The sequence below is a fragment of the Nicotiana tomentosiformis genome, chromosome 6 (assembly GCF_000390325.3).
Source record: "Nicotiana tomentosiformis chromosome 6, ASM39032v3, whole genome shotgun sequence".
Taxonomy (NCBI): domain Eukaryota; kingdom Viridiplantae; phylum Streptophyta; class Magnoliopsida; order Solanales; family Solanaceae; genus Nicotiana; species Nicotiana tomentosiformis.
This window is the reverse complement of record NC_090817.1, coordinates 98,010,810-98,023,464: the sequence shown is the minus strand read 5'-3', so window position 1 is coordinate 98,023,464 and position 12,655 is coordinate 98,010,810. Positions and strand designations below refer to the sequence as shown.

The following is a 12,655-nucleotide window of genomic DNA, read 5'->3' as shown; positions in this document are numbered from 1 at the left end:
ATACATAAATACACTTTGAAATAATTACAATTAGTAGCTACGCTTTGTATTTGTAACAAAATCCCAACGGTAAATACAGTGTATGGAGTCACATACAGCCATTGTTTGCGTTGATACATACAGTGATGTATCACTGTTTTTCAGTGTATTGTATGTGTTGATACAACCATTTAGAGCGAATGAATATAAGTGATACAAGCAACTAGGCAAACTATAGTTACGTATGATAATTAGCTCTTTTATGAAAAATCCTGTTTTTTAATATTTGTGGTGTCCGAACCGACTAAGTACATATTTTAAGTATTTGAATACGAGCATATCCGGACCTTTAATTTATTGATGACTAATTATCCACTGTTTTGTAGAGTTTAGATTCGAAAAACCTGACGATTTGCTGGAGATTGGAAAATTCGACTACTATGCATGCACTTCCAACGCTGTTTTCAGGCCGTATAGAGAGAGTCCAGCAACAGCATTCTTACTGGCACCTGGAGAATATTACTTCAAATCCAGCAACAATACCAATTGCATTAATGGCCAGAAACTTTATGTAAATGCAGAAGCTCCAAATGAAGATAATGATAAGTTTGACAACAAGAGCTAGAAAGAAAGGTGGAATCATGAGGATAAAGACAAGGATCACTAGATTACTTTGTTTTAGATTAGACAATAACTAGAAGCATATCTAGGATTTAGAGTCCGCGAGTTCAGAATGAATGTGATTTTATTACATGCACTCATTTTAATTATAATTTTTCTGTAAGCAAATAAGTTGAGTTGAACTCACATAACTTGCCCTAGATCTACCTCTGACAATAATTTAAGTCGAGCTATACATAGAGGTGCTTCTACTTGTTTCAGATGGCGATAGAGTTGCTATGGCAACACTTTCGCCGTCTTGTTTTCAATCAAACAGCTGTTTGTGCTGCACCTTTAGATTCATGTAATCTTGAACTTTTTATATTACTTTTGTTGTTGCTAAAAGTAATTGTGCTTCACCTGTTTCAGATTTGTACTTGCTTTAAACCTCTATGGCACTCACTTGTTCACTTTATATTGATTGGTATACTCAATTAGTGGAAAAGAAAACACAATATTACATCATTCACCATGTTTATACCTAATAGTAATCCTTATCGACATAAATCTCGTCATGAATAGCCATGAGCAAAAACAGGGTTCCAACCATACATGTACAAAAGTGAAAAACACAACGCTGATTTCCATAAGATTTAGTCCAACATCAGTTGTTCAAATTGGCATTTCACTGAGGCTGTAATTATCTATTGCCCATGAGAAATCGAGTGTTTACATATCTCTTAGATTAAATGAAATGCCTATGTATCATATCTATTACCAGAAATTTATTTTCTGGCTTGTCCAATACGAATATTAACCAAAACAATAAGTGAACAAATAACAAGTACAAACAAATTTATATACATACATATCTAGGCCAAGAAAAGGATAAACTTTCTGCTCTTCTGGCCAAAATTCAGCTTTCATTGTGTAAGCAACATCAACACCATGTTCATCAGACTGGATCTCCAGCAAAAGTCAAAATGTGTCTTTTCAAGTGCACAATTGGTGAAGCCTGATAATCTTCTACTTCCAAAAAACTGTGACCAAAATAGAGCAAAAAGAAGTTGTAATATATATATAATAACTAACATAAACATGACCTCAATCGATTAAGAAGTTCCAAACCAACACTTAGGTGTCACCGCATCTTCCACATATGAGTCTCTTTCCAACAATGCAGAAATCACGGTCCTTGCTAGATATCGTCCCCAACCAAATCTATGTAAGCTTCTATATAATTGAACCTTTGAGCTATGCTCCTAACAAAGCCTCAAGGCTTCAGAAACTACCTCACGCCCAACAACTCCTTCAGATGCTCTTTACCACTGCATACAGAAACCATACAACCACCTCATTGCACACACCGTAAGGAAGAAATCTGTGGGGTGAGTTTGAGTTACTCTTTTTTAGTTCATAATGCAAGAATCCTGGGATAAGGAAAAAACTATTTCTTCCTGCAAGAATCCTAGGATAAAGGAAAACCTATTTCTTCCTTTTACTACACCACAGGAGACCCCAATAGTTTACTCAGGACAATTCAAGGCCATTAATCTTATCGTTGGATGCGCAAATCCCCTCTTCACCAAAGGAATGCTTACCGAAGGGAAAAGTTAACTACTTGAATAAGAAGACCAAGTGAGGTCACTTTTTAAAAAAGAAATAGTTGGTCCTTAGACTATAATATGTCACATCGGCTATTAGTTTCACAGCAGATGGAGTTTCTATAATATGTCATAACTTTCTAAGACCAAAAAATAGAGCTGTCTCTATCCAGATCTACTAATGGAGACCAAAAGAACTAGTTACAGCAAGCATAGAGCGGCAAAATTCTTTTTACCCTGCGCAGAAACTAAAGAGAATCTGAATCATGTCCACTAAAGATCAATTCAGAAGGTTGATATTGATAATCCTCTATTATAATATTGTTCTAGTTGCATCTATTACCCTCTGTCCTTTACCAATTTACACTGAAGTTGCCGTAACTGCATCCTTTTACCATATAATGCCATAACATCACTTTTGTGAACCGAGCTCAACAGGTCATATTTTGCTAATTGGTCATAATTGCACTTTTGGCAAACGTTCTTTTTTCTATTTCTTTACTTCTTCTAGAGCGAGGAGGCCACATTTTACAGTTCGGGCAACAACAACATACCCAGTGTAGTCCCACAAGTGGGGTCAGGGGAGGGTAGTGTGTACGCAGACCTTATCCCTACCTTTCCGGTAGACCCTCAGCTCAGGAGTTTTACAGTTCTGGCAATATTCTATAATTTACTAAGGAAGGATAGAAGTAAAGAAAAAATTCAGTTAGAGTAAAAGCAATTTGAGTTTCGGGCCACAGAATTCAACTGCAGCAGCCTTCTGGTCGCAAGACTTGTGAAGTACAAGATTTAGAAATTCCTTTTTTTAATGAAAAGTAGAAAATTAGTTTAGAAATAAGCTTATCAGATTCAAGCAGCTTCCATCCTCATGATATTTACCTTTTATGTTGAAATAAAAACACTATATAGTGTGTAGAGGTAACATTAATTTATAAAGAAACTAGCAGACTCAGAAGTACCTGTACGGAAATGAAGGAATTATCTCTTCAAGAACATGTAGCATTAAGGAGTTAGTGGTCTCATCACAGGAGCTTCCCCTGTCCTTCAGAACTGTAAATAAATAAAGAAATCAGTAAACACCAACCTTCAAAAATACAAAATTTTCAAACTTTCTAAGGACGGGAAGCAAGAGAACCGGTGTAGGGGACAATATTTTTGTAAAGGTTCATATTTCAAAGCTCCATCAGAGGATTTTGAATCATGTCACAATAATAGCAAATTCATATTATGAAACTTTGCTGACAATCACTCAAGCTATCTAAAACCATCCATAACTTTCAAATGTCCAGGGATTTAGCAATAGCTAAGTAACTTGGAGGAATTTACGCGCAATTCTCTTGTAGATACTAGATATTACAAAGGGTAGGATCCAGCAACATCAACATACCATTGTAGTATCAATTTCTCACTCACTTAGGCATATTATCTTTAGATAATAAACAACCATTCTACTCCCAGCATGTCCACAACTGAATCATTCTCCCAATATATATATATATATATATATATATAGTGGGCCTAAGATGCTTGATTTTCATTTCTGCCTTGTTTTATTCTAAATCTCATTTTTACTATGCTTACGCCCTATTCATTCTTTTTCTTTTTTTAAGAGCCTCTCTGTGTTCATCTTCCCTTTTTCGTACTGAAACACACTTTTCGGCTGGTTCTTTGACTTCTCATACAATGTAGAGTCTGCCACCTCAAAAGCATCACACAAGTGACATCCCAAACATTCTTGACAGCATTCAGAAGTCAAAATAGGAAGATAAATTGACCTGAAGAAACAGAATACCGAAAACATAAAACAGCAATCAGAACAAATTGCAGTATGACCAACAAGATATGTAAGAATCCTTTTTCATCTCTCAGCAGATATAATTCCTTTTTCTTTTCTTTTTTGCCTTTTTATCCTACTCATTCAGGTACAAGGTTCTAATCCCACCAAAAGCCCTCCTTTCTTATAGCTTTCCCTCTGCCACTATTTCCTATCCCAACAACAACATCTCAATCCTAATCTATTTGGGTCAGCAAAAGAAGAATAAAGAAAAGAAATAGGGAAGATAATAAATCTAAAGTGCTCAACCTAAAATCCCATTTCATTTTGTACTATTCAGGACACCTTTTTAATAGCAATCGTACAGATTACCCACCCATTGCCATACCAATGAGATGAAGCATCAATAAAACATGCAATCCTACGCGTAATAATTGTTTCCCTTTTTTACTTGCACTAGGTCTTTCCCCTGGACTTTGTTTCCAAAGGCATTTTCAGGCTTGTTTAACTGCCTTTGATAAAGAGTTCAACCGAGCCGAGCTGAGATAGAAAAAATTTCATGCTACATCTGAGTAGGCTCATATAGTGCATAATCCCCCCAGATAACCTTTAAAGGTGTGACTTGTTGGTCAGAGCAAGATTGAACAGTTGAGATCTCAACTTTCAACAACAACAACAATCCCAGCATATTCCCAGTTCCCACAAGTGGGGTCTGGGGAGGGTCTAAGTTGCTCCGACACGGCAGTTTAGGTGTCGCACCCATGTCGACGCGACACTAGTACGGGTGTGGGTATGGGATCCGTGCCTGATCTGGTCAAACAATTTTGAGTACTTTGACCGCGATGGACGAAAAAATTCGAGACGAGATACAATTACCAAAACTAGGGTAAATTTGAAGAAAATAGCATATCTTATCTAGGAAATCAATCATTTACTTATCTACAACTTGAGAATGAAAAAGAAATCCACACTTTACAAGTTATACATAAGTATTCCACAAAATTTCTCATAATTTAGAGATATTTTCACATTTTTAGCCGGATTCCCGCACCAGTATCCGTACTAGGATCCGTATCCCTAAATCTTAGAATTTACATCTAAGAAGGATCTGACCTCTAGATCCGCACCCGTGTCCGAGCAACTTAGGGGAGGGTTAGTGTGTACGCAAGCCTTACCCCTACCTAGTGAAGGTAGAGAGGCTGTTTCCAATAGGCCCTCGGCATAGATCTCAACTTTCACAGGATAAGATATTCAGAACATCCACTTCACTAGGTAGGCATAGTGCTTCCCATAACTCAAAATGCAGGTATACTAAACCTTACAAGAGTTTTCCAAGCACGACGTTCCTTAAGTGACACCTTAAAAATTTAAATGCCCATGGAGTGCTATTTAGACATGGAAAATATGAAAAGCAAAGGTAGGAACGGAGAATCTGTCTAAAACAATCAAAAGACATTATCTTTTTTCAATGACTACCCAATTGTTTAGAATCAGAAGCAGCACAAGGAGAGTTCTGTGTTCAGATACCTTCAAAATTGTTGGGATCTGAAGTATTGCCTTGGAGATATGATACATCATCATCAGATAACTGTAACCCATCCAACTGAGCAAACTTATTCAACATACAGCCGACAAGACTGTAAGCAAGCATACTAGTATCATCAGAAGCTTCCTGAATAAGAAGATACTGATTTCTACTCAAGTTTTTCCTGCGAGGCGATACATTTTTTTCTTCTGAACACTCTTCCGATGTATATCTTGGTGGCCTGCATCCTAAATGCCATGCAGCTTCTTTTTGCTCCATATCATTCCTGTCTGATTCTTTATTAGGCGAGAAAGGTGTAGAAAATTTATTCTGATCTCTTGTGGACATAGATGGGCATGATTCCCTTCCTCCATGTTGGCCCATGCTTCTTAAATGGTAATCTTTGCCACTCATACTCTTAGCACCTTCAAAACTTTTTGATTCTAAGAATGACGAGGAATTGTCAAACCAAATGGAATGAACTGAATCTACTTCATCGGTATACATTGACTCAAGTTTGACGTTCAACTTGTGTTTGGGTGAAAGCAGAGAGGATAAAGCATCATCTCGACTAGCGGTGATTGGTGACTTGGAGTCACTTTGGTTTATCTCACCTACACTTTCTAATTGGCTGTATGAGACATTAGAATCAGACCTACAATTTCGAGGATGATCAGAAAGATGCTCATCTTCATCACCAGCTTCACAATAAGTTTCCTCTATGTTCTCCATGTATGCATTAGCAAAGTCTTCACTGACATCACTTTCAGCGAGTAAATCCCAAACAATTTGTTTTATCTGAGCACTAATATTCAGCACACATTCTACTTCTTCTTCAACCTCCTTCTTTGAGTAGGTTTTCTTAGATGCATGCCTAGATGTTTTGTTAATTATAGCAAGACTTTCTAGTAAACTTTCAGGTATAGACTGCAAGTCACTGCATTCGAGAAGATACTCAGTCAACAGTTTCCTCACTTTCACACGCAAACGAACACTTTCTTTGGCAGCTTTAGCATTCGAATCCAGTACAAGAGGCAAATTTCCCAGCTCCGCAAAACTTAATTTTTTTTTATCATCTAGTATCCTGATTGCTTCTGCTATATCATTCTGCAATGCTTCTATATCTGGTGAAAGTTTTTGGAACACCATCTGAGAGGGACAATCAGGTTTTGGCTTTAACATTAATGTTGCCACGGACAAAGCCTTGGCCAGGGGTTCTGGTGGCTCATCCCCTTCTTCATAGTCTGATAGTATTTCCAAAGATGTTCTCCTGATTTGATTAACTAAATTCTCAATATTCCACCCTATTCGTTTAGACTGCATCTTAGGGATGTATCCAGTGACATCCCTGAGATTTCTATGCATTTTACTCAAAGTTAGAAGAGACAGCTCCTCAAGTCTATCCACTACATAAATAGCAGCACGGCGAAAGGATTCGGAGGTAGAACAAAGAACCCCATGGTTAACATGGAAGTTTTGAGGATCACTGAGGAGTTGAGAAATTCTTTTAATCCGACTTTGACTGGAATCATCACGGTTATGGAGAATTTTGGGAAGACTGCACTTTATTATCCTTCTCATTTGCCAATTGGTTTTCTCAAAAGTAATTGAACCGCCAGTTACTGTCTCCGCAATACAGCATAACCCGTTGTTGTTCATCTTATCAAGAAGGGAATATATGCATCTCAAATTCTCAGCTGAATTAAAGAGCAATATGGCTGGAGCATCAGGGCATGTCCTTTCATCCTTATGCACTCCAAATGCCTTAGCAACAGAAATTCTAATATTCTCATAATATAACTGCAATTAAGACACACAGAAAATATAAATATATCAGCTTAGTTGTTGTTGTTGTTGTTGGGGGGGGGGGGGGGGAGGGGATTTGCAACTTATAGTTTAATAAAAAGCAGATAATATTCAATACAAACAAAAGAAATAGGTTTTTCAAAGTTAAAGAGTGCATGAATACTCAAACTCTTTTGCTTCAGAAGTTACATATAAGCAGTATCATTTGGATTTTTAAAAAAATATAAACTGAGGAATGTTTTATCAAATTCGAATTTCAGCATGTCATTACATCAGCAAGCATTAAAAAGAACACTTACATCATCTTCTCTAATCAATGATTCAGGTAAAGTCCTGCAGATACGGAATCAAAGAGTAGACGTTGAATTTGAAGTACAAAAAGTTTACTAGGAAAACAACAAGCAACCATTGCTAATGCAACAGATAACAAAATACATAAACAAGAGCAACCCACATAATAAGGTACTGTATACTTTTAATCAGGCTGTAGAAAGAGTATAGGAAACAACTTTCATAAAAAAAATACAATGCTTTAAAAGAAAAGGAGACTGATATCACAAATTGTGGCCTACATATTGGATGTATTTCTGTGTTTAAACAAGCACACTTGGAAAAATAGATTTCATAGTTTAGCAACAAGGAACATAACCAGTGGATGGTCTTTACTTACTAAAAACTTCTGCAGATGGAGGTCACTGATCACAAATATGGTGTTGATCCTCTCTGATGGAACTCTGAAAGAAACGATGGTTTATACAGTTGTTCGATGTGGAGGAGCATTAGTAGAGGATTGGATAAGAGACTGGGTGTCATCACTTATGTCCATTTCATCCATCAACCTTGGGAACTGCTAATGCACTTTTCTGGGTCAAATCATACTACAATCAACACTAAGAGAATATAGGATTGAGGATCCTTGAAAGGCATGAGGCAATGCATATCACATTCAAATTCTGTAGTTTTTGCATGGGAAGATAGTCGATACTAAGGAATCACATCTTACTGGTGATAGTCTGTGAAGTATTATGGTTAGTAACTGTTGTGTTCTTTTCAGAGGGGCCGAAGACTGTTAATCATCTGCTATTGCATTGTCCCTGAGCTTTAGTGTGCTGGTCACTTGTGTTATGCTGGCAGGGGTCAATGATATATGCCCCCCATCAGTCGAGAAGTTGTTAATGGCTTGAAATGCACTTCAAAGGAAAATATATACCAATAAGGATAAACATCTCCGCAAGTCTCTTTTAGTGCATCTCAATGGAAAGGAATAATCAGCATTTAAGAGAAATTGAAATGCAACTCACTTCACTTCTATCAGAACTCTTGGGAAACCTTTTCATTGAAATTATAAGTGATTGTAAAATTCTGATATTTCCATTTTTTCCTTGGGTGATATTTGTGTATTTTTCGAAAGTCTATCCTTGCAATTGGATTTTTCTGTAAGTGTCTTTGTCCTTGGACTTGCCTGAGCTGTCACATTTTGATATAATACTATCCTAAGAAAAAAATGCAATCCATATTTGTTGACGCTGATAATGAGGACCGTGTACACTTATTATCTTTCATCTCATTTACAAATATCAAGCTTCAGAATTTCATTAGCTACATAAACCGTCATTAAAATGTGATTCATTATATAATGGTCTGCAAACCTATAAAATGAAGAATCACAACACTCAGCAAGCATTCTTTAACACGACTTCCCTGACTTAGCCAAAGCTAATAAAAGAAGAAGGAAATTTCGCAAAGGGATCGTCCAGAAAACTATAATGAAATTCACAGACAACTGCCTCCCAATATCCGTGCATTCAATTGAACAGTCAATGTTGCAAATATTCAGTAATATGAAAGCAGTGCAATGACTAACATGCCTTCTCTAGGGAGGAATACTATTACTAACTAGGACAATCATAATCCAAGAAGTGGAAAGGAAGAGTTTTTACAAAAAGATATAGAAAATTTAAAGACAAAAGAAGGTTCTCACGTATCACCGTGAGGTTTGAGTCTTTCCATCTTTTTTCGCTCTCGTTCCAATAAATGCAAGTCCATTAACCACCTGCAAAATTAACTTCTTATTTCTAACATAATACTCAAAATCGATTATTCCCATTTCCCACAAACACTTTGTACATTACTGATACAAAAACAATTACGCCCTCCATCTCATTTAATACAACAGTCTTCCCATTTTGAACGTCCTAAAATGTTTGACACCATCTTATTTCTAAACAAACTTACATTGAATTCATTTATTTATTCAACTTCTTTTTATAAATAAATTTAATTTCACTTGTATAAACTGAACAAAGGCTGCGCAAATATTAAGAAACTATACATACTTTATAATGTTTTGTCTATCAAACTAATTTTTCAATTTTTATTTGAATATCTTCTTCCACGACCATTAATCTCTTATAAAACCAGTAAAACACAATTATATAAAATGAGAAAGAGGGAGTATTAAGCAAAACGAAAGTTACAATCATTAATTGGTAAAGTGCATCAATATGCTAACAGTATTTGAATCTAGGTCAATGAAGTGGGTTGAGAACCATGAGGTCTCAGTTTCAAATCACAATGGAGTCAAAAGCACTATGTGATTTCTTCCCATATGTCTAATTCTTGGTGGACATAGTTACCCGATACCAGTACTAGTGGGAGATAGAAGGTACCCGGTGGGAAAGTCGAGGTGTACGCAAGCTTGGCCCGGACACCATCGTTATCCCCAAAAAAATCGACTTTAGCATTGTAATATATTTTAAACGAAGAGTTAAATTAAGGTCAGAAGATAAAAATAAAAAGGTTACCTTCTTTTGAACCTTAGGTCTTTATCTTGCTGCTTCAATTGAGATAGCAACACTCTACAATCCTCCATATAGCCCTCCATTTTCTTCTATTCTTTCACAACAAATAAGAAAATATAGGGTTTCGGGCTTTAAGTGAGTCATCAACTCTACGTGAAACTGAAAATCACATAAGAAAGGTTTTTTTGTAAAATTAGTTATTTAAATCCTCAGAAAATTTATCATTACTACTCAAACTCAATTTAGTACAGCCATTATCACACAGAAAGAAAATAAGAACAAATATTTATTTTTAAAAATCACATGGAAGTAGTTATAAGCTTTGTTAAGCAATGGGAACAAACACGGCAGTATAATCCAAAATTTATTAAGATTTGTATTTTATCGTTAAAAATTATTGTAAAGTGTATAAAGAAAAAAATCGTGAAACAGAGAAAGAAACAAACTATTTGATTTCGCAGAACGAGGGACTTGGCCTTGGCGGCAGAAAGAGATGAAAAGGAGGCAACAGAGGAAGACAGCGGCAGCGTAATATTGGCGAGAAATTGAGAGTGAGAGGAGTTCGAATTTGGGTCTATTTTATTGGCTGTTCAGACCAGCCCGCTATACTTGGAAACAAATCTACCTAGTTGGATGCAAAGTTAAATATTTTAAACGGGCCAGCAATGAAATATTGCTTAAAAATTAGCACGGCTAATCAGTTTTCGGATCGATAATTAAAAAATAGCCACTATTTTGTTACAATACGGAAAGTTACAGCATAATATACTGGAGATTGGTGCACTTGTATATGAACTTCCAGCATATTATGTTGGAACTACAGCACACGGAAAGTTTCAGCATAATATACAAGATTGGAGCACCTGTGTATGAACTTCCACTATATTATGCTGCAACTTCAGTATATTATGATGGAGTTCCAGTATCCATCATAATATACTGGAGTTCAAATGTAAAAAATTCGAACTCCGGTATATTATGCTGGAATATTTTTCGAATTTTGAACTGTGTTTTCGTTCAAATTTATTTTTACATGAAAAGTGGCTAAATTTCGATTACTTTTGAAACTGTGACTATTTTTCAATTACGCTTGTAAATCTGATTATTTTTTAATTTCACCCAAATATCGCTTGTGATATTTATAACTTAAGAAAACTACCAACTTTTTAAAAATTATTTAAGAAAATGATATTATTTATTCCATAAATAGCATATTCTTTTACATAATTAGCATATTGCAAAGATTATGGGATTGCTAATTAGTCAACACACGACACAAATCATGGGATTGCCTTTTATTTTCATATTCATACTCTCTCGGTCTCTCCTCTCATCTTCTATTTTAAAATTTACCTCATAATCATCTTATCTACACCTTTTTTTTAATTTCTTTTTTCCTTTTGACACTATATTCCGATCAAAGCTTTGAATTAAGCATAAAACTATTTTTTCGGTCTAAAAAGATTTTCAACCAGCAAAAAACTCCTCGCTGACCACCACTTCGGAAATATCTCTTACCAACTTTAAATTTTTAATTTATTTACCAATTCAAATATACCTCATATATTTCAAGGTATGTTATTATTTTGATGAGATTATACAATATCGTTATACATATTTATAAAGTGTAAAAATATTTTTTTCATGATATATATATATATAACTTAGAACATACAAGTTTATACTACATAAATAACATATATATACTCAAGATATTTTTATTATACCATGCATAAATAGTTTATAATGTATATATACCTTACATGTCTTCTTTTTTTAAAACATACCGGATGATATATAATTTTAAGAGAATTTTCATAAACCACTATTGTTTAGTAGCTATTAATTGTCTATAGCTATCATTTATTTAATTACTTCCTATAACTATCTTTTCACTTGTTATAGAGTGTATTCGATATATTCAAGTTACTGTATTTATGAATACATTAGCAAAACTCGGCGAAAAACAGGGAAGTCTAGCTAACATAGATTGTATTCATATATATTCGCGAGCTGTATTCGTGAATACAGTAACAAAAATCTGCGAAAAAAATGTCTCTCCAACTGTTTAAAAATGGTACGTGGATCAAGTAACGCGATAGACTCCTAATATAATTCAACAAACTCAATTATACTTATTACAGTGACTTTTGAATGTTGTATTTAGATGTATTTTATTTTATTCAACAACTTTTTAAAATACACTAGTTGTTCTAGTTTTAGTTATGTATTCCAACTAAGCGTTTTCATCTGTATTCTCAACCCAACTGTATTATGCTGTATGTATTTATTGTTGAACCTGCAAATACATGTTCCGCTCGAGTGATTTGCAAATCGAAAGATGGCCCTTCGAAATTGAGTGCTTTGGTGGGTATACCTCGGGTAATCCTCTTCTGAGTTATTGAATCAGTCATTGGAGATGAAATTTCGAGTTTTTTGGTGAAAGCATAACAATGGTGATTATTTATAAAAAATTAATAAAGAGAAACAGAAGAAGCACAGTGCCAACGAAAATCTAACAACTTTAACACTTACCACAAATTTTTGGAGCAAAAAAATATTGAAA

The 12,655-nt window shown here is 35.1% G+C and overlaps 1 protein-coding gene across 14 annotated transcripts; it reads right to left on the bottom strand.

Moving 5' to 3' along the window:
• Positions 1-1,194: 1,194 nt before the first annotated feature.
• On the bottom strand, positions 1,195-10,688 carry LOC104109937 (uncharacterized). Of its 14 annotated transcripts, none has more exons than XM_070177621.1 (8): positions 10,093-10,140; positions 9,277-9,341; positions 8,292-8,478; positions 7,959-8,151; positions 7,588-7,621; positions 5,485-7,282; positions 3,143-3,233; positions 1,195-1,619 (listed from the first exon to the last, which is right to left on the bottom strand). In XM_070177621.1, the coding sequence occupies exons 6-8, from the start codon at positions 7,139-7,141 to the stop codon at positions 1,535-1,537; spliced, it is 1,833 nt and encodes a 610-aa protein (XP_070033722.1). In that variant the 5' UTR covers positions 7,142-7,282; positions 7,588-7,621; positions 7,959-8,151; positions 8,292-8,478; positions 9,277-9,341; positions 10,093-10,140; the 3' UTR covers positions 1,195-1,534. The 14 variants fall into 14 exon arrangements, 13 of the variants coding, with proteins under 13 accessions (XP_070033722.1, XP_070033723.1, XP_009617632.1 ...); XM_070177622.1 differs by having other exon boundaries at positions 7,959-8,146; XR_689350.4 differs by lacking the exons at positions 7,959-8,151; positions 8,292-8,478 and adding an exon at positions 1,708-1,907 and having other exon boundaries at positions 9,270-9,341; positions 10,093-10,686.
• Between the last annotated feature and the right edge of the window lie 1,967 nt (positions 10,689-12,655).

Excerpts from the sequence above, each read along its gene's own strand:
- LOC104109937 (XM_009619337.4), bottom strand. The coding sequence starts at position 10,172 with ATGGAGGGCTATATGGAGGATTGTAGAGTGTTGCTATCTCAATTGAAG. Across the intron at positions 9,342-10,092 it reads GACCTAAGGTTCAAAAGAAG|GTGGTTAATGGACTTGCATT; the intron begins GTAACCTTTTTA and ends TTAATTTTGCAG. Across the intron at positions 3,234-5,484 it reads AGATCCCAACAATTTTGAAG|TTCTGAAGGACAGGGGAAGC; the intron begins GTATCTGAACAC and ends ATTTATTTACAG.